The 21177-nt window shown below is 40.8% G+C and overlaps 3 protein-coding genes and 1 non-coding gene across 4 annotated transcripts; all 4 read right to left on the reverse strand.

Moving 5' to 3' along the window:
* Positions 1-2810: 2810 nt before the first annotated feature.
* Positions 2811-9485, reverse strand: LOC145575875 (origin of replication complex subunit 1B-like). The gene is made up of 16 exons (XM_081633672.1): positions 8473-9485; positions 8066-8201; positions 6963-7115; positions 6736-6888; positions 6502-6653; positions 6331-6430; positions 6112-6234; positions 5874-6035; positions 5734-5791; positions 5408-5586; positions 5179-5293; positions 4874-4944; positions 4527-4622; positions 4137-4213; positions 3503-3586; positions 2811-3192 (listed from the first exon to the last, which is right to left on the reverse strand). The coding sequence occupies exons 1-16, from the start codon at positions 9276-9278 to the stop codon at positions 3129-3131; spliced, it is 2529 nt and encodes an 842-aa protein (XP_081489798.1). The 5' UTR covers positions 9279-9485; the 3' UTR covers positions 2811-3128.
* Positions 6978-7055, reverse strand: LOC145577288 (small nucleolar RNA snoR28). Its single transcript, XR_014098737.1, has one exon. It is a non-coding gene; the product is annotated as a small nucleolar RNA snoR28 (small nucleolar RNA).
* Positions 9486-13804: 4319 nt separating the features above from the next.
* Positions 13805-15156, reverse strand: LOC145577047 (uncharacterized). Its single transcript, XM_081634735.1, has 2 exons — positions 13885-15156; positions 13805-13834 (listed from the first exon to the last, which is right to left on the reverse strand). Exons 1-2 carry the CDS (start codon positions 15154-15156, stop codon positions 13805-13807), a joined length of 1302 nt encoding a protein of 433 aa, XP_081490861.1.
* A 2283-nt stretch (positions 15157-17439) lies between these two features.
* Positions 17440-20836, reverse strand: LOC145577048 (uncharacterized). Its single transcript, XM_081634736.1, has 2 exons — positions 18853-20836; positions 17440-17498 (listed from the first exon to the last, which is right to left on the reverse strand). Exons 1-2 carry the CDS (start codon positions 20834-20836, stop codon positions 17440-17442), a joined length of 2043 nt encoding a protein of 680 aa, XP_081490862.1.
* Positions 20837-21177: the final 341 nt, after the last annotated feature.

The raw sequence follows: 21177 nt of genomic DNA on the forward strand, positions 1-21177 counted from the left end.
CGACTTCTTCTTCGAGTTTAGCTGTGTCCATCTTGTGCACGACTTCAACGAATTTGTTTTGGTGGATGACCTTGGACAATTCAGGACTGTTTCTATCTTTGCAAAACAATGCCAAGGAAGTCACTAAGACCAATCCAACCACCACTAAAGTCTTGTATGGAGACCTCAAAAAACGGTATATAGTACCGAAAACTTCATCACCCCAAATCCCTGTATCATAAGCATCTAACATAGCCTCAGCAACCAGTTTTGCAGGTTCATTAACCTTACCCGCCTCCTCAAAAATGCACATCACTAAAAACATAGCGCGTTGCAGGGCTGCCTGATGAGTCTCTCCTATATCATACTTGTTAACGAAACCAATTACATCACACTTCCTCAATCCATCACCTATCATGAATTCCCTTAGAATTGTCAGCACCACTTCTTTCCCCTTTTCCTTCTTGTGGCAATGCACACCGAATATCATCAGAATCCCGGCAAAAGGTCGATGTGGTTCGAGCTCATCACGACTGACAACTTCAAGGTTTCCGGATTCAAGAGCTTTTCTGAAATACCAGTAAACAGTCGATGCTCCAATTTTCTGAAAAAAATCTTCAGCAAGGCTCCAACTAACTGAAAAAATCAAGTATAAACACGTACTAAATATTAAGTTCCATATTTCTTACTGTAAAATACTGTAATACTACTACTTAGATATGTATATAATTATATGATCGCTTGTTGTTTTCGCGTACCAATGTATCCAAATCTCGAAATTAAAAGAGTTTTCGCATGATTAATTTCTAAATTTTCAAGCCGGACACTAGAATTCTATTTGATACTTTTTTTCGAGTTCGTGTAACATGTGATATAGCACAACATGTAATTTCTATGTAGACATCAATCAATTGATGAATAATAACATCAACAATCAATTAATCTCTCTCTCGATTTTTTAATTTCCTCAAGAAAACTAGTTAACATTTAATCGTTAAAGCTTAAAATTAATAAATTCATTAACGCATTAGATAATTGGCAATTACACATTATAGGAAATAAATTCATTTGGCACATTAAAACAAAACCAAATTTATTGCATGCTTATATAAAAAATACACTGCGATTTTTTCAATTTAACCAATAATAATCTTTGATCAAACACTTTCATACGAACCCTAGGTTGTTTAATTAAATCATACATTGATCATGAAATGGTTATTTTCCTCAATTACTAACCCTAGGTTTATTCAATTAGATAATAAAACTGTAAAATAAATCCAGAAAACTTACTAGCAGTTTTTAATTCGTCAGTATCAGATTCCGAATTTGGATCCGCGAGAAATTCGTCGTATAAATCTTCATAATCGTCAAAATCATCATCACAATATTCAACATTAACCTCTGTAAGCTGTTCTTCTTCCTCCATCATTGGAGCTTTTCCTTTAGCGATCATCTTCCTCTTCGCAATTTTAGCGGCTTCTTCTGGAGATAATTCCATCTCCTCTGCTTCTTCACAGATAACCTCCATTTCAACGGTCTGGTTCTTCTCTGTTTTTTTATTATCCTCCATTTTAGCGACTTTATCAGGTCTGGTCTCCTCCATTGGAGCTTTTCCTTTGGCGATCATCTTCCTCTTCTCGGCCAATTTAGCAGCATCTTCTGGAGAAATTGTCTTCTCCTCTGTTTTTTCAGAGTTCACCTCTTTTTTCTCTGTTTTCTGATCATCCGCTTTTTTGTCAGCGATTTCTTGAGAGGTTTTCTTCTGATTCTTTTCTGTTTCTTGAGAAATTGCCGCCTTCTTCTCTGTTTCTTGAGAAACTGCAGTCTTCTCCTCTGTTTCAGTGATTTTAGCTGGTACTTTCTCCTCCATTGTCGATTACCTGGTTTTAGAGAGAGAAGTTGAGTGTATTTAAGTTGCTGATAGTAGAGAGAGAAATTGAGTAGATTTGATTAGCTGATTGTGGAGAGAGAAGTGGAAGAGTTTAGAGAGAGAAAATGAGGCAACAAATTGTAGCAAACTCTGCTGTTGTTATTATTCCAAGTTTTTAATCGTTTTTGAAAAAGAATAAGAGAGAGTTAGCGCGCGTCTTTGAAATTGGGATTGGCAATTGGGCATTGGCTTCTTAGATACATAATTAGGGAGTGTTCTACTACTTAGGGCCTTAGGGGGTGCTTTATTTCTTATGATTCTCGAGTTCGTGTTAGGGTAGCTCGACTTGACATGTTATTATTTTGACTCGATTTTCATTTACTGTGTTTGATTGAGCTGATCTCAAATAGCTTTACTTTGTGTCGCATTACATTTCTTTTTTTTCTTTTATAATTTCTTTCTCCTATGAAAAGTTCATATACTTTACTCGTATAATAAAATAAAAATAAATAAAAAAAACTCATACACGTAAGATAAGATCCGTTAGTATTGCTTTATGAATTTCTTGCTCCTCAAATTCGCTTTCTAGAAACTTCTCTCTTACAAACACTCTGTAAATTTCTGTCTAAAATTAATCAAAATTAGTAAATTGCAAACATTGGGATATTTAATTTCGAAAGCTATGAAATGCCCTTCAATTGAGATGAATTGTCTGATTAATTTTTTTCAAAAGCTACCTCTCTGATTTCACACCGGGTGCATAATGACTAATGAGCATAGTGCACCCTAGTGTAGCATGTAAATTTCATATTACTAATGCTACTCGTACTAATTATAACAATATTACGCTGAAAATGTTCATCCACAACAATAGCTTAGAAATTTCTGGTGATGTATAAGGGAATTTAAACTAAACAAATGAGCGTTTTAATAAATTTTGATAAAAAAAAATCCTTTATTTAAGCAAATCTACAAAGGCAAGGGAGCAATTTTTATACTTCACTATCCCTTGTTTCACGTACATTAACACCTCAAATGATACATTTGTGTTCCCTGAAACTCGTAAGTCCTCCCTATTTAACTTAGAAAGCTAACAAAATTTTGTATTTCTTGTTTACCGATCAATGCATAAATTAGATACAAGTACATGCTGAAGTTCAGATGAACTCGATACTCCATCGATTAATTAAGATGAATACTAGAAGCAACGCAGCTGAATACCACTGATGAAAATGGATTTCAAACATTTTTTTGTTGATACCTCACCATTCTTCAATCATAAGTATTTTGCTAGCCATGGAATCTCCTGACAGTCCTTAAGAGCAAATGTCACATCATCGCTGATAAATAGAAGCAGAAAAAAAAAACCGAGTTAGAAAACATACAGGCTATGTAACTTGCACTTGACTTAAACTACAGTGGTATAAAAAAAACATTTGATGACTTATGCTGTGTTGCTTCTAGTATTCAGCTTATATATCGAAAGCAGAGGGAGTGGAGCTAAGAAAACCAATTTAAGAGTCTGAGTTTGAATTGCAATTCAAACGCGGATACTATAGTTCGTAAAAAAAGCAGAAAGTACCTAATACAAAGCCTTGCAAACAAGTAACAGTAGATTGATATTATTAGACAATGTGTACTGAAACTTACCTAGGGAAATTCAACTGCAACTTCTGCAACCGGTGCCTGGAACCTGGCTCACAAAGGATGATTCTGCATTCACCGAGTTTACAGCTGTGTAAAACCAGATAGAGTTAGTCAAGGTATTAGCAACCTCAGTATACTAAAAGAAGGAACGAGTAGAAGTATCACTGCAGTCCCTCTTCAAGTAAGATACTCCCTCCATCCCTAATTACCAGGTCACAATTGATTGTCCGGTGTCTACAAAAATGGCTCCCTCCCTCAATGTTCACCACTATGTTTCCACCTTACTAATATAGTCTTTCTTTTGAATCCTTGGTGAAAGGTATCTTTTAGGATAATTTAGTTTGCTAAATCGGGTGCCTATTATTTTGGGAAAGGCCAAAATAGAAGGTGGTCTTTTAGAAAAATAGGAAATATATGTTTGGTAATCTAGTAATGGATAGTTTGGCTAGTTCTTTCCCAAGGTAGTTCAAGATTGTTTAAGAATTCATCATTCAGCAGTGATTGACTGGCTGCATAAGTTCAAGGACAACTTACAAAAGGCAAAGAATATCATCATGGACTAAAATCCTCAGAGCACCAAAGCACCAAATTGGAAAAAGGGAATACAATAAAATGAGCAACAGATATTAGTACTTACCCAATTCTTAAGAGAACATCACATCCAGGAAATTGCTCACCATTGCTTGTACAAAAGCAAGAAACCGTGAAAGCCAGCTGCATAAATAATGAAGCAAAATAAATCATTTCAGAAAGGTTGTACTGTGTCTTGCCTTCAGTTTTATCATTTCTCACAGATAGTCATTTTAAAATCATGGAGAAGAAAAAAAAATGATTGAGAATGTGTGGGTGATCCAGAGTTTGTTTGTACGGAGGCTTTTCATTGGCTCAATCTCAAAGATAATATGACAGGACAACAGTTACTATAATGAGCAGTTGTACATCACAATTTTTAGAGCTAATAAAACGATGTTTAGGAAATGATGATACGCAACATAGCAAAAGATGTCAACGGTCTGAAGAATCCAACCTTTTCAAAGGTCGTCTCGGCCATTCCTGTCTTGTAAAGCTCTTGCACCATAGCCGCCAAAAATATCTTTCCCAATCTGCAGGAGCTCCTGATCACCTATTAAATCAAAACAAAATTATTGTTAAAAAATGTCATCAGAAGAATATTCACATGCTTTAGGGTGCAGCAAGAGGGTTCCTCCGACAACTCAGTGAGCAGAAGAGGATAAGGGGTCATCAAATTCAGGAAGTGCAATCAGAGAAGGATGAAAATGACCCATATATGATGTGTTTGAGCTGGTATGGTAATAAAAAAAAAAGTTGCTATGAATTTTTAAGTCCGACAATTGTGCATTAAATTTCACTCACTTGAATGTGAGGTGCCTGAAACATTTCCTGTATGGCTGCTTCAACTTCTGCCATCCCAACACGTGCTTCCCCTGAGGATTGATAAACATACTGAAGTCATCAAAAGTGGTTCAATGAGGATCATATGAAAAGGAATAGAACTAGTAAAGCCAGTGATAAGCTAGATTTGGTCATTTGACAAAGTGAAACAGGACATGATTCAAGGGTAGGGCGTCAAGATAATCAAAAATCACAGAGAACATAGCTTTCTATCTTTCTTAATCTGAATTTTGAACACATATTCTTGAATTTGGAATAGTATGTACCAGCAGAAGCCGTATCAGCTGGAGTGACCTGATTCTTGATACGGTAATCTGTAATTTCTGCTGCACGGCGGCATATCTCCAGAGCCCTACGTGCATCTCCAGAAATAGCAGCTACCTGATTACAAAAATTGACTTGAATATCATCACGGTATATGGTAAAGAAGATACAATGATAAGAGAAAAAAGTACATCTAGATGCGACAACTTTCAACAAGGCAATTATAATGACCTTTCTAGAAGCGAATTCCACAGCTTGCTTATCAAAAGCATCAATTCCTTTAAGCCGGCTCATAATGATTTCTTGAAGTTGCTGGAAGGTATAGGGGCCAAAACAGAGTCTGTGTATTCCCATACGACTTGAGATACGAGGAAGCAATTTCTCAGGAAGGTCCATTGTATTAGCTATTCCTGCAAGCAGAGTGTGGATTATGGAGTGAACATTGATTGTCACTACTCTCATTCGAGACATTATGCCACAGCAGAAAAGGAATGAATTTTCGCACATCAGAACAAAGTCTAAGCCCTGAGAAGTGAGAATTACAAGCAAAATTCTACCTATCACAATGAGCTTGGAATTTGGTCTAGTTGGCCAATCAAGAATGTTATAAAGAACCTGAAACAAAAGGAAGGGCCAAAAAATTAGTTTCATAATGACAAAGTAGAGCTACTAGAATATATAAAGGTGTAAAAGTTACCGATTGGTTTCTGGTTACAAGAAGATCAAGTTCATCAATGAGAAGAATGCATGGTTTGTTCTGTCCTTTGCCTACTTGTTTCCCTTCTGAGAAACGCTCGTTGAGTAGGTGCAGGGCCTTTTTCCAACTGACTCTATGTCCACTCAGTGCTTCATAAATAACCTGTTAGGAAATTTTGAGTTCAGATGTTAGGCCACAAGTATGGTATGTTGATCAAGGAGCTGTTGCAACAGCCTACCCTGTATATGTTCTCTGCCGTAGCTAGTTTCAGACCATTAATCTCTATGAAACTGTAGGGTTTAATACTGCCAGACTCAAGTTCAGACTTAAGGCTTCTCATCACCGCAAGTACACTCATAGTCTGCAACATGATACAAGTGAAGGTTGAGCAGATGTGATATATTTGGTGCATCAAAGATCTTAGAGAAGGGAAAAGGTGCCGATGCAATTACTTTACCTTTCCAGTCCCAGGAACACCATGAATGTACAGGCAACGTCCAAGACATTGATCATCACATATAGCACCTTTTATAAATGCAGAGACCTCTTCCATTTCTCTGAGTAAAAACATATATCAGTAAGAAGTGGAAAAATACAGAGTGGAGCAAAACATTCAGCTTATGCATACTTGTTGCGGCAGGGAAGTGACTTCGGTAAAGTTGCTAACAGCAGTGTCTGTTTGGCCCTTTCAAGTTCTGTTTGTTTATGACATCGTACATGCTGCGGAATACTCTTTGTACCTATTTTCTGAAGTCCAAAGATGCGTCCCTTCCTTGAATTCTGTTATAAATTAGGATTAGATGGATTGAATTTAGTCAAGTAGGAAGTACAGCAAATTTAGTTAAGAGAATCTTGACCATACAGCAGCTAACTCTTGAGACGATGGTCCAGAAGATTTTCTCCTTTCAATCTCCTCCTCAAAGTCTATATCCTCCTCTGACTCATACTCTAAGTCCTTTGTAGATTTCCAATCTTCATCACTAGCACTATCATCATCATCATCATTATCTTCATCCTGTCAAATGAAAAATAAGGTACTGCCAAGCTTCAAACAGCCTCTGGCCACTGGTGAACTTATTGAAGGCTTACCTCTTCTAAATCATTTATCTCTGCAAGCCGCTTGAAAGAATGCCAACGTATGTCATATTCATACTCACAAAAGAAGACATCATCCCCTTCATTTTGGGCCTTAGCATACTCTTTTGGACTGAATACATAACAATGCCTAAATACAGACTCCATCTGCAGCAGCAGTTAAGCAGAAAGTTAAGACTCAAATACATAACACAAATCCGAGTAATCTGCACTTTTTACTTATACAAATAAAAGTCATTATATACACTAGCTGAGAGGCAGAAATGCAAACTACTATGCAAAAGTCCTAGATACTAATCAGAGAGATGGATCAAAATAGGATGCAACACTGGCTAGAATATCAGAATCACAACCTTACTATCTTTTCTATAAGCAATTTGTTCAAATGTTGGACTTGGGGACACAATACAAACATGTATTTCATTTGACTTTAGTGGACTCATCAGTCATAATATCTGTTTCCCAAAAATGTTTCCAAGGGATCTATGGAAAATTTATCTAAAGTTTCAGCACTAGTCAATATTTCCAGGTTAGGGATTTTGAGATGAAACCTATAACAAAATAGCTATGGGAATTATAAAACAAGCTATACGGTCTGCCTCATTAGAAATCCTATGTATAAAAATGGGAACTACTGAGGTGGAATCACCTCATCACTATCTTACTAGAATGCTATGAGTAGTGACTTTGGCATTACTCTTGAAGAATATCAGGTACCCAAACAAGTTCGATCCACTAAAACATCCCAGTAGATATTCATCTATCTTCAAACATAAACAACAGGCATCTTCTATATTCATGTGATGACTAATTCGACTTTATTTTGATCTTAATGGATCAGGTGAGTTGATTCTACATATCCATCTCTAATTCGCTTATCCTTCTGATATTGGATGCTTTCATAGTAGATTTGTAGTAGCCATTGTGAGCATTTTAAAATAGAACCAAATTTAGAGGTTCCTCTCTTGTATGATGAATAAAAGTATTATGATCTTTCATACATCATATCACTCCATCATTCTCCTACCAAACTAGAGACCCATGTTGACAAAATGAAACAAAAAATGCACAGGAATTCGAAATCCAACTCATGCTACCTCTACATCAGCAAAATCATTGGTACGATAAAGCTCTCGCCTCAAATTATGTGGCTGTCTCCCAGCTTCAGTCTCCTCCGGGATCATGTACCAATGTGCCCGAAACCAAAAGGTTCCATCCACTTCTTTCCATATACTGCACAATATCACCAAAAACTCAGCCACATTTCAAAACCTTTCAAAGACCAATTCATCAAACTACTACATTTATCCCACATATAATTACTGAATCAAATTCAACACCCAAATCATCAAACTACTAATTTATCCCACATATAATTATTGATCAAATTCAGAAACCAAATCATCAAACTACTACCTTTATCCCACATATAATTATTTATCAAATTCAAGAAACAAAAACCATTAAACAAACAATGCTATAACAAAATCAAAAGACGATATACCTATCAATCCTAGCAGCCCACAAATCACTTGTAAGAAGCTTTTCTTTCAAAGTCCTAACTCTCTTCTTTCCCTTTGGTGGCTTAGGAAGCTCAACCTCCTTCCCCATTTTCTTAGCCTCGCAAAACCCACACATCCATTCACCTTCAGGAACCTCTTTCAATGGAGGCTTTAAGCACTTCAAATGAAACCCACCAAGGCAATCGTCGCACTCGATCATCACCGCCTTCCCACCTCGAAAACACATCTTACATTCCTCCACCTCAGGGTCCTCTTCATCGGAGCTCGCATTCTCTCTCCTCTTTACATAAACATCATCCCCCACTGCAAATTCACTCTCATCATACTTTATTTTCTTATAATAGACCCTTTTCTTAGGCACATTTTGAGCTCGAGTTTTTGCAGCATTTCCTGATTCAACCCCTCCATTTCTCTTCCTTTTTTCAGACAAGGCAGGAGACTTTGGTTGAATTGATTCTAGGGTCGATACCTTCTCAATCCGGGTACTACTAGATTTGGATTTTTTAGCAGATTTGGGGGTTTTGGGAGATTTTTCTAGGGTTTTGGGGGGTAATTGATTAATGGGTTTTTCTGGGGTCGGGAAAAAATCATCGGAATTAAGCGATAATCGACGAGAAGATCGACGAGGTGGAGTTGATTCAATCGGTGATGAAACAAGACGAGAAAAACGGCGAGATGGAGTTTGAGTATTAGGGGTTTGAGGAGAGAGAAAAGAAGGTGAAATTGGGGGTTTTGATTTGCTTTTAAGATCTGATTGTTTATTGATTTTGATCGGAGTTTCCGCCATTGAAGCTCTGAAAATGAAGGTATTGAGAAAAATGTGAAATAAGGAGAGAGAAAATGGAGGAAGAAGGTGAGATAGAGCTGAGGAGGAAGAGAGTGAGTGACTGAAATTTGGCGGGAAAATTAGCCTTCCTTTTATAAAAGGGTTACCTTTAGAACATTGAGCCGTTGGGCTTTGACTAAAGTCCAAATTTACTGGATTTTTTTATTTTATTTTTATTTTCAAAACACCGCTTTCTACTCTTTTGTCTCCCGTTTTAGTGTTTTACTAAAATAATTCAGCGTTTTTTTGGTATGGCCATTCACACTATGTAATGCATAATCCCTGACACACATCAAGGCACTAATTAGGCAACTGTTTATGCCAAATTTCGCCAAAGGGCGTCCTAAGCCTGGGACGTACGACGGCTAGAGTGATTTGCTAAATAGATGGGAATTGAAACAATAAAAGACAAGGTATTTTGATGACGCAGAAAACCCAAATGCGGGAAAAACTGCGGGTGGGTGCAAGACCACCGATTCACTATGAAAAATAGATGATTACAATGTTGTGAGAGCTTTTGAATGTAAGTACTAAGCAGTATGAGTGAGATGATCCTCAATGATACAAATATCGTCCTATTTATACTATAATTATGCTAGGGTAGCTAAGCTGGAGATATCCGTTGAAGATGCTTCAAACGTCCTCCGCAAAAATAGGAGACCGTTGCTTGACCTGGTCTCGAGACTATCTTCTTGCTGCCTTTGAATTATCTGGGGAAAAATCCCATAAAAATAGGAGGAACAAACTGCTGAAGTGAATATATTCCAGGACTTAGTCAAACCGATTTTCCAGGGAGATATTCTGCCCTTCGCTGCTTCACTGTCTCTTTGGTCATGCGTCTTGTCGTGCGTCGAGACGAGTCTAAAAATTAACCATAACAATTTGCCCCCAATTGTTGAGTTGATCGTGGGAAGATCAAGGAAACAATTAACTTCCTACTAACCCACTGAATTTGAAAACTGCCATAACTTCTCCCAACCACTTGCATAAATAACCGTGCCGATCTAATTTCTACACACTTCCCCCAAATTCTCATTCTCTCTCCTAAAAACTTTCAAATCAATTTCTTTAGTTCGTGCTGATTTTTCCGGCGGTTTTACTCGAATTCCGGCCACTTTCTCAGGTAACTTCCTCTTCTTGAACTTTGATTTCTTCTACATTCATAGTTATCGTATGACTAGGAAGCCCAATTTACTTCAAAGAACTAGATTTTCACTTAGGGTTTTAGAGAGGGGTGAAAGTAAAATTGTGGGAGATATGGCTGATACTGACGACCCTCCAAGTGACCTCGGCGAAGGTGATGTCCCAGCATTCATTGCTTTGGCTGGGCTCCCCGAGTGCGCTGTGATCCAAGTCCCTTCGGACGAGGAAAGACCAGAGGATTGCCTAAAAGACCATGTCGTGATGTACGAGTACCCTTTTAAGCTGGGGTACACTATTCAATTTGGCCGTCTGGCTAGATCTTTGATGGGGGTGTTTGATATCGGCCCTGGTCAAGTGATGCCGCAATTCTGGAGAGTGGCTCATACCCTAGAGAAGGTTACTGCAGATTGGGAGGACCCTTTTACTTTGTCCGACCTTGTTTTTGCGTATAAACTTTCTTTCTAAGACAAATAGGTGCACATTGGTTCTGAAGAGAGGGCACCCTGCCTTGGTAGAACGAGCAGGGGTGAATGATCGTGGCTGGAAGTCACGCTATTTGTTTGTAGATAGAGAATCCCTGGGTGTAGAGGCTAGTTGGATGCGTTGTCGTTGGCGCGACGGAGGTATTGCTTATATCTTCTGTCGCTTAATTTTGCTCACTTCGTTTTGACGTGGTTCTTATGGCTTGTTTTGTCGCAGATATCGACATCTCAGTGGTCTCACCAGGGAGGAGCAGTTTGAGGAAAGTAGAGGCTGTTCTGAGCATTCCTATTGCTAAACGGACCTTTGAAAAACCTGGTACCAAAAAGACAAGCGAAGGGGAAAAAATGGCTGCTGGTAAGGATGACTTACTTTGATTTTTCCTCTTGCTTTCTTGTTCTGTGCTGACTGCTTGGGTCATTCTGTTCCAGAGTCTCAATCAGGGAAGTCTGCTAAGATGTCGTACGAGGAGATGCTCGAACGTGCTGCAAGGAAGAAGAGAAAGCAGACTACTTCCAGCTCTGAGGACGTGGTACTGGACGTCCCTCCTATCAAGACAATGCCCAGTCCTCCTCCCAACATTCCTAAGGCACCTAAAGATGCTGACTATGTGTTGCGCGTCCCTTCTGACTTTCTTACTGGAACGTCGATGTCTGCGTCTCTCTGGCCCACTGCGGAGAAGCTGTTGTTTCCTAGCGCGGAGAGGCGTCTGGAGAAGATGACTCCTGCTCAGATTATCAGCGAGGCAGTGTCCCTTCAACTCAACGTAAGTCTTCTCTCCCTCTATTCTTTTCTTTCCTTTTTCTTAAGTGACACTCTTTGGTTTGGTACTTTCGGTCTCTGCAGAACTTGCTCGCAACTCGAGGGTACTTCATTTCTACTGAGAAGGAAATGGCTTCCCTTCGCTCTTCAGTTGGGGCGATAAGTAATGCGAGACGTGTTGCTGATGAGGAGGTGAAGAAGCAGAAGAAGCAGGTTGAGGAGAAGGACGCGCAGATTTCCAGTCTTAAGGTTGCTTTGGAGCTGAAGGAGAAGCGCGTCGCGGAGCTGGAGGAGTCTTTGGAGGAGAAAAAGAAGCAGGCTGCAGACTTGGAGGCCACTTTAGCTGAGGTTTGTGAAGATGCAGTGAACTCTAAGTGCCTTGATCAGCTGACGACTCGTGCTAAGCTGTTGAAGCATTTCATGTCTGGTCGTCTAACTGTTGGGGCTGCTCAGGACGAGCTTAACAAGTTTCTGTCGTCCTTGGGGACTGAGGCTGATCTGATTTCGGCTAGTGAAGTCCCCGGGGACGACGCGAAGTCCACTGCTGATTCTAAGGAGGCTGACGAGGGGGCCAGGAACCTTGATGGCGCCTTTGCTGATGTTGTCCTCAACTTTGATCCTGAGGTCCCTGCTGAAGTCGACGCTGGAGTCGGAACTTCTGGGGCGATGGATGTCACAGCTGAGGATGCCTGACTTCTGCTTTCCCTGCCTTTTGTCTGTCTTTTGAACTTGTTTTTTTGTTGAACTTTCTGTTTTACTGATCGTCGTGGGACGATCAGGTCTGTACTTTTGGATTGCTATTGCTTTGTCTTTACTGGTTGTCATGGGACAGTTAGTCTTTTGTTTCTCTGCAAAACAAACTTTAGATTTGTGTGCTAACAAATACTTCGTGTTTTATTTGCTTTTCTTGCGTTCGTTTGATCTTTGGATACAAGCTTACATCATTTTTTGCAAAAAGAAATAAGTAAAAAGTGCTAAGTACAATGTTTCAATAAAATGGCCGTTATTTTGAAAAACCAAGTAAAAGTTTGTGCTTTTGATAGGCACTTTACATTAAATAGAAAAATTGAACGAAAGTTTGTCACTAGGTCGTTGAATAGTCTTGAGTGCTTGTATACATGGGAGGTATGTTGCCCCCAAATATCTGATATCGTACGTTAGTTGGCCAACTCGACGTCGTTAGCGAGATATTTTGCTGCCATGGCTGTCTTGGGTCGTGACTGACTTCCTGTCGTGTCTTATCCAAGCTTCCAGGTTTCGACTGACCTGTCTGTCGTGTCTTTGCCCGGGACTGGCGTCTTGATGCCCTTGCGTTTTCTGCAAAACATGCGTTAGGAAACGCCAACGGCCCTCCGATGCCTAAGTCAGAACACTTAATCTGAAATATGGAAATAAAATTAAACTTTCAAGACTTAAGATCGGGCGTTTGAGTACCTTAGCCTTTACCTAAAAGTGGTAAAGTTTGAGATGTGTCGCGTTCCAGCTTCGAGGAACAACCTTACCTTCCTTAGTCATGAGCCTGTATGCTCCTTTGCCAGCGACGTCGAGGATCTGATATGGTCCTTCCCACGTCGGGCCCAGCTTTCCATCCGTTGGGTCTTTGGTGTTTTGGAAGACTTTCCTAAGCACCCAATCTCCGATTTTGAATACTTTGGCTTTCACGTTTTTGTTGAAGCTTCGTGCGACAATTTGCTGTTGAGCCGCCATCCTTAGATAGGCTGCCTCTCTTAGTTCTTCAGTTGTGTCGAGGTTGGAAGACATCTCGATATTATTTTGATCGCCTGTCATGAGACCATACCTTGCAGTAGGAATTCGTACCTCAGATGGTAAGACTGCTTCACATCCGTAGACAAGTGAGAATGGCGTTTGTCCCGTAGACGTCCTTGGCGTCGTTCGGTTCGCCCAGAGAACTGACGGGAGCTCCTCAGCCCATTTTCCCTTGGCTTTCTTTGAGTCTCTTCTTGAGTGACTGGATAATCGTCTTATTGCTTGACTTGGCTTGGCCATTTGCTTGCGGATATCTGGGAGTGGATGTGCATAATTTGATGTTCCACTTGTCGCAGAATCGTCTGGTTTTGTCACTTATGAACTGTGACCCGTTGTCACAGACGATCTCTGAGGGGATGCCAAACCTGCAGATGATATTACTCCATATAAATGAAATGACTTCTTTGTCGCGTACCTGAGTGAACGAATCTGCTTCGATCCACTTTGAGAAGTAGTCAGTGAGAGCGAGCATGAAGACTTTTTGTCCTGGGGCGACAGGAAGTTTCCCTACTATGTCCATTCCCCATTTCATGAAAGGCCAAGGGCACAACGTAGGGTGGAGCATCTCTGGCGGTTTGTGCGTTAGTCCTCCGAATCTTTGGCAGCTGTCACACTTTGCTACGTATGCTTCGGCGTCTTTCTTCAGAGTTGGCCAGAAATAGCCTACTCGGAGGACTTTGTTTGCTAAACTGCGACCTCCTGAATGGTTGCCGCACTCTCCGTCGTGCTGTTCCTGCAAGACATCCTGCTGTTCGTCGCCGACGAGGCATCTTTGCCAAAGACCTGTGGATGATATTTTGAACACCACATCATGTTTAATTGCATATCTAGAAGCTTTATACCTGACTTTCCTTGCTTCTAATGGATCGTTTGGGAGGACGTCGTCCTTCAAGTACTTGACGATTGGGGTTGTCCAATTCGCGGTTGCGTCTATCGCCATAACGTCTGGTGTTTTGGAGGTGTCGATTGACGGCTTCTGGAGATGGACCAGCGGGATGGTGCTGAAGGGCGACTTCCTGAGTGCGGAACCCAGGTTGGCTAGGGCGTCAGCTTGGGTGTTCTTATCTCTTGGAACTTGTTTGATTGTGAATGGGTTGAATTGTTTGGCTTTTCTTTTGGCGGCTTCTAGGTAGGCCATCATCTTTGAATCTTTGGCCGCAAACTCTCCGTTCAATTGGCTGACGATTAGTAATGAGTCGCTATAGACATTTAGGCATGTTGCTTTCAAATCTAGTGCGATGGTCATGCCTGTAATCAGTGCTTCGTACTCCGCCTCGTTGTTAGTTGCCTTGAAGTCACAGCTGATGGATTGTACTATCATGTCCCCTTGTGGTGATTTTAGCTCGACGCCTAGACCGACGCCTCTTTGGTTTGACGAACCATCACAGAACATTGTCCAGACTGCCTCTTTTTGAGCGCTGTTGATTTCTTCCAGTTCTTGAGCTGCTAAGGGCTCCAATTCCGGGCTGAAATCTGCCACAAAATCTGCAAGAGCTTGGGACTTTATGGTCGTCCTTGGCTGGTACTTGATGTCGTACCCGCTTAGAGCGACGCTCCACTTGCCCAACCTGCCTGTCAAATCTGGGCTGCGTAACACAGACTTAAGTGGGAAATTAGTGCGTACCACCACTGGGTGGGTTTCAAAATAATGCCGCAGTTTTTTAACAGCAGTAGTTAAAGCAAGCATTAATTTTTCGAGGGCGAAATACCTGGTCTCTGCGTCTAGCAGAGACTTACTGACGTAGTATACAGGCAGTTGTTGGTTGTCGTCCTCTCTTGCCAGTACTGCGCTGACTGACGCGTGCTGACGGCTAAATACAATTGCAGGACTTCGTGCTCCTTTGGTTTGGATAGCAGGGGTGGTGATGTCATGTACTTCTTGAGTTCTTGTAGTGCCTCTTCATGTTTCTCTGTCCACGTGAATTCTTTGTTCTTCCTTAGAACGTCGTAGAAAGGGCGACATTTGTCGGACTATTTGCTTATGAATCTGTTGAGTGTTGCGACGCGCCCTGTCAGCTTTTGTACTTCCTTGACGTTCCTGGGGGATTGAATGTTGATAATGGCTTTGATCTGATCGGGGCTTGCTTCGATCCCCCTTTGAGTCACGATGTACCCTAAGAATTTTCCTGCGGACACTCCAAAAGAACACTTAGTAGGGTTAAGTTTCATACCATATTGTCTTAGGACGTCGAAAGACTGCTTAAGGTGACTGATGTGATCCTCTGCTTTTTTGGATTTCACCAGCATGTCGTCGATGTATACTTCCATAGTGTCGCCCAATTGTTCTCTGAACATCTTGTTGACGAGTCTTTGGTACGTGGCTCCTGCGTTCTTAAGTCCAAATGGCATGACTTTGTAGCAATAGATCCCTTTGTCCGTCATGAAGGCTGTCTTCTCTTGATCGTCTGGGTGCATCAAAATCTGGTTATACCCTGAATACGCGTCCATGAATGTGAGTAACTCATGGCCTGCTGTCGCGTCGACCATTGCGTCGATGTGTGGCAGGGGAAATGGATCCTTGGGGCATGCTTTGTTTAAATCGGTGAAGTCTATGCAGACTCTCCACTTCCCATTCTTCTTGCTGACTACTACGACGTTCGCTAACCAGTCGGGGTACTTGACTTCTCTTATCTTCCCTGTTTCGATTAGCTTCTGGACTTCGTCGTTGATTACTTGATTTCTCTCCGGGGCAAACTTGCGCCGCTTCTGCTTGATCGGCTTGTGATTGGGGTCGACGTTCAGCTTGTGAGTAATCACGTCGGGACTGATGTCTGTCATGTCTTCGTGCGACCAAGCAAAGCAATCTTTGTTAGTTTTAAGGAATTCAACCAGTCCGGATCTTATACCTGGGTCAAGTGATGCTCCGATCCGGACAGTCTGCTCTGGTTTGCTTGGGTCCAGCGCCACTTCATCGATTGATTGCTCGTCGGGCTCTGCTGACGCTGGTCCTTGCTGTAATTGCTATACCGTCCTCTTAGAGGGCTTCAATGTGGAGCTGTAGCATCTCCTGGCTTCTTGTCTTTCGCCCTTAATTACTTGCACTCCCCATCTTGTTGGAAACTTGATTACTTGATGGAATGTTGATGGTAAGGATGGCAATCCAATCCGGATCCAACCCTACTCTGCCCCGATCCGAGGCAAAAAATCCGCTCCGAGTCCGAGGAAAAATTAATCCGAGTTCGACTCCGATAAAATAATCCGAATCCGAATCGGAGGAGGGTCGGAGTCGGATCCTACAAAAAATCCGAGAAAAAAATCCGACTCCGGCGGATGTCCGACTCCGACTCCGACCCGTAATCCGACTCCGACTTATACACAATTTTTTTTGGGATTTGTGTAATTGTGTACTCTAACTATATATATATATATATATATATATATATTTCAAGGGATATAATTAATTTATTGTAATACCTCTTTATTGTTACGAATCAACAGTATAAACACAATTTAGTTGCGTCACATTATATGATTCATCAATCATCAATATATTTACTAAAAGACACACTAACAATGACACGTGTCATTTCCTAGTGTGTCCCTTATATTTTAAATTTTTTTTTAGAAAATCAATATTTAAAACTTTAAGTTTTTACTAATTCACAAAACGTAAACATAAACATATATCTTTAAAGTTATTAATTCAGCTTTATATCTATAAAGTCAATCACGTGCTTAATCAACATAGACTAATCAATAGTTGATTCTTGATCAAAAGTTTTAAATATTTACTAATTCATAGTAACACAAACTATTTATAATTATTAATTGTACTTTATATCTATAAAGTCAATCACTCCATCAATGGAATATAATGTTAATCGATTCATAGTTTAGTCTTGATCAAATGTTTAAACTTTTTTAATAATTCATAGTAAGTCAATAGCACAGTTAATCGGTCTAAATTCTAAACTTTTTACTAATTCACAGTTACACAAACATGGTTAAAGCTATTAATTCAGCTTTATATCTATAAGACTATAAAGTCAATCACGTGCTCAATCGACAGAGACCAATCAATAGTTAATTCTTGATCAAAAGTTTTAAACATTTACTAATTCATACTAACACAAACTATTTATAATTATTAATTGTACTTTATATCTATAAAGTCAATCACTTTGTCAATGGAATATAATGTTAATGAATTCAATCAATTCATAGTTTAGTCTTGATCAAATGTTTTAACTTTTTTAGGGTAGTTTTCAACAATGTGGACTACCTTGATTCACGAGATCTATTCTTAAAACTTACATCTAAATCTCTAATGACTATTACTCCATACTTATAAGACCAATTATAATTATTATTATTATTATTATTATTATTATTATTATTTTGAATATTAGACTATTATGATATATAATGACAAAATAATTTAGTTACACAATTTTAAAATTATGTTCTTGTTACACAATTAATATTTGTAATGAATGTTGAAAAAAAAAAAAATATTTGTAATGTGTAAAATTTAAGACATTCTTTTTTATATAAAAGTTAGATTGAAATGAACAAATTATGTTTTTATTTTTTTTTTCAAATTAAAATATCTAATTCTAATTAGTAGTCTACTGGTCTTTTGTCTAAAAACCCTAGACTCACATTCTCAATTTCTCACTCCTCACACTTTCAGTCTTTCACGCAGTCACTCCACAAAGCCTAGCCTCACCTCTCACAAGTCACAATATCATATCTCTTCACGGCGGCGTGTCTCCACATCAACCACCTACTCGTCGTCGCTCCCGAAGACTAATGCAACGCAGCACCGTCAACAAGTCAAGTATGTTTTCATTTTTAAATTTTTTTTTTTTTTTCTGAAACCGAATTATTTGCTCGATTATGTGTGTTGTTTTCTTGATTATTTGCTCGATTATGTGTATTTTTGGCTCGATTATTCTGAAACCGAATAGTGTAGTCGATTTTTTTGATTTCTAATTTAATTTGCTCGATTTTTGGTTATGTATTATGCTCAATTTTTTTTATTTTTTTATTCTGCTCGATTTTTGGCTGTGTATTCTGCTCGATTTTTTTGATTTTTTTTATTCTGCTTGAATTTTTGGTTGTGTATTTTGCTCGAATGTTGGTTTGTGTGTTAAATTATTAGATATATTTTTGGTTGTGTGTGAAATTATTGATTTTTATCCCCAATTTAATTTTGCATTTAGGTATGGAAGAAGTTTCATCTACTCCTACTAATGGAAATGATGATGATGAGGGGTCGGATCGGGTCGGATCGGAGTCGGAGGTCGGATTTTAAAGTCGGGTCGGATTCGGAGTCTCGGAGTCGGATGTCGGAGTCGGAGTCGGAGTCGAATTTAACCTCCGACTTTCTGCCAGGTCGGAGTCGGATTTTACATAATCCGCTCCGAATCCGACCCGTTGCCATCCCTAGTTGATGGGACGGCTTTCATCCTATGGATCCAAGGGCGACCGATGATGGCATTGTAGGCTGACGGACAATCGACGACGTTGAAGTTCGTTGAGAGGTTGGCGCCCCCAGCAAAGGTTGGCAATACGATTTCTCCGCTGAAACCTACGAGGACAGTTGATTTTCTGATGACGTCTCTGTCGTCGATCCCCATGTCTTCCAAGGTGCTTTTGAACAGAACATTGGCTGAACTTCCTCCGTCGACCAGTACTCTCTTTAGCAAGTAGTTGCCGATGGTCAAGGATATCACTAAGGAGTCATGATGTTCTTCTCGGTAGTCTCCCAAGTCGCAGTCGTCGAAGGCTAGGACCATTGCTTCTAGTGCTTTGTCTTTGCTCGACTGGGCGTCCATGGGGACGGCTTCCTCGGGATTACCTGTTCTTGCTATTTTCTTTGCTGCGGAATAGGTTAGTCCACATATATCAGATCCACCAGTAATAACATGAACTACCTTAGTGACCGTTGGTCCTTTTGGAGGTTGTTGAGTTTCTTGCTGCTGCTGCTGAGGCTGCTGCGACGTTGTTGCTTTGTTGTTCGATTTGCCCTTTCCCAACAGCTCTTTGAGGTGACCTTTCTTCAAGAGGAAGGCGATTTCTTTCCTTAGGGCGTTGCAGTCTTCGGTGCGGTGGCCATGATCGCCATGATAATCGCACCATTTGGATTTGTCCTTTCCCTCGTCCGGCCTGTCGCTTTTCCTTGGCCAACGAGCGACATTTCCTAGAGAATGCAGGGCATTCACCACGCCCCCGATGTCGACGCAGAAGCCATATTCAGCAATGTCGGGGTGTGCGTCGGCATCTTGCTTCTGAGACCTGTCACCAGAACTTTGACCAGCGTTAGTCTTAACATTATTCACTGAGTTTACCTGACCTGGCCTGTCATAGGGTCTACGACGCCAGTTTTTCTTGTCGTTGGGTCTCCTCGAGACTCTGTCGCTGCTGGGGAGTGGCGAAGGTCGGAAACCCTTTCTGATGGCGAGGTCGTCCTCCAGTCGCATCTGTGCTAGGGCGCGAGTCCTGACTTCTTCAAATGTTGTGCATGGATACTTGATCAGCTCTTTGTATAGCTCTGAGTCGTCCGTCAGTCCTCTCTTGAAAGCTTCTATGGCGGTACGGATGTCGTAGCCTTTGATGCCGATCATCTCCTTATTGAACCTGCTAAAATAAGATTTGATAGACTCGCCGCTCGTTTGCACGACGCGGTAGAGGTCGCTGGTCTGCTTTTCAACCTTGCAACTGTTGTTGAATTTACTATAGAACCTGTTGCACAAAGTTTGAAAGTTAGCAATAGAACCACGCTTAATATCACACATCCATTCAAGGGCAGGTCCTGTAAGGGTAGCTCCGAAAGATTTGCACAGGACTGGCTCGAGCAGGTTGCGGGGGATGGAGTACTGCCACATCCGCTGCTTGTAATGGTTGACATGCTCCAACGGACAGGTGCTTCCATCATAGAGCGACGCTGGAGGAGGGATGTTGAGCCTTCTGGGGATGTCGGCCATCGCGATCTCTTCCACGAACGGCGACGCGACGAAGCCATCTGCGTCTTCAGTGATTGTTGGTACGGGCGCTCCTGGCAGCCTCTTCAGCAGTCGAAGCAGCTTGGCGTTCTGGGCCTCTATCTTGATCAACCTCTGGGACGTCGAATTTGGTCCGTCTTCCGCTTCTTGACCGCTGGGATCATCCTCTTCTTCGCCTTCATCCTCATTTTCTTCACCGGAGTCCAAGTCCATCATAGTGGAGATGTTATCGGTGTTGTGGCGGTGACGGGGCTTGTTGCTGCGGACGGAATCCAGTTCCTTTCTGAGCGTCTCTGCGGTCCTTTGACTTTCTTCAGCGATCCTGGCGTTCTCTGCCTTCTGCTGTTCGAGCTCCTCCCGTGCCTTGCGGACCTGCTCCATGAGTTGCTCAATCGTCGTGTTCTCTTCGGATGACACCATGTTGGCGGGATGTTTCGATAGGGGAATCGGTTGTTTTTGGAGATTTTCGAAGTTTATCTAGTCGTCGGCCCCACGGTGGGCGCCAAATTGTTTATGCCAAATTTCGCCAAAGGGCGTCCTAAGGCTGGGACGTACGACGGCTAGAGTGATTTGCTAAATAGACGGGAATTGAAATAATAAAAGACAAGGTATTTTGATGACGCAGAAAACCCAAATGCGGGAAAAACTGCGGGTGGGTGCAAGACCACCGATTCACTATGAAAAATAGATGATTACAATGTTGTGAGAGCTTTTGAATGTAAGTACTAAGCAGTATGAGTGAGATGATCCTCAATGATACA

Source organism: Chenopodium album, chromosome 13 (assembly GCF_948465745.1).
Source record: "Chenopodium album chromosome 13, dcCheAlbu1.1, whole genome shotgun sequence".
In the NCBI taxonomy this organism is placed as follows: domain Eukaryota; kingdom Viridiplantae; phylum Streptophyta; class Magnoliopsida; order Caryophyllales; family Amaranthaceae; genus Chenopodium; species Chenopodium album.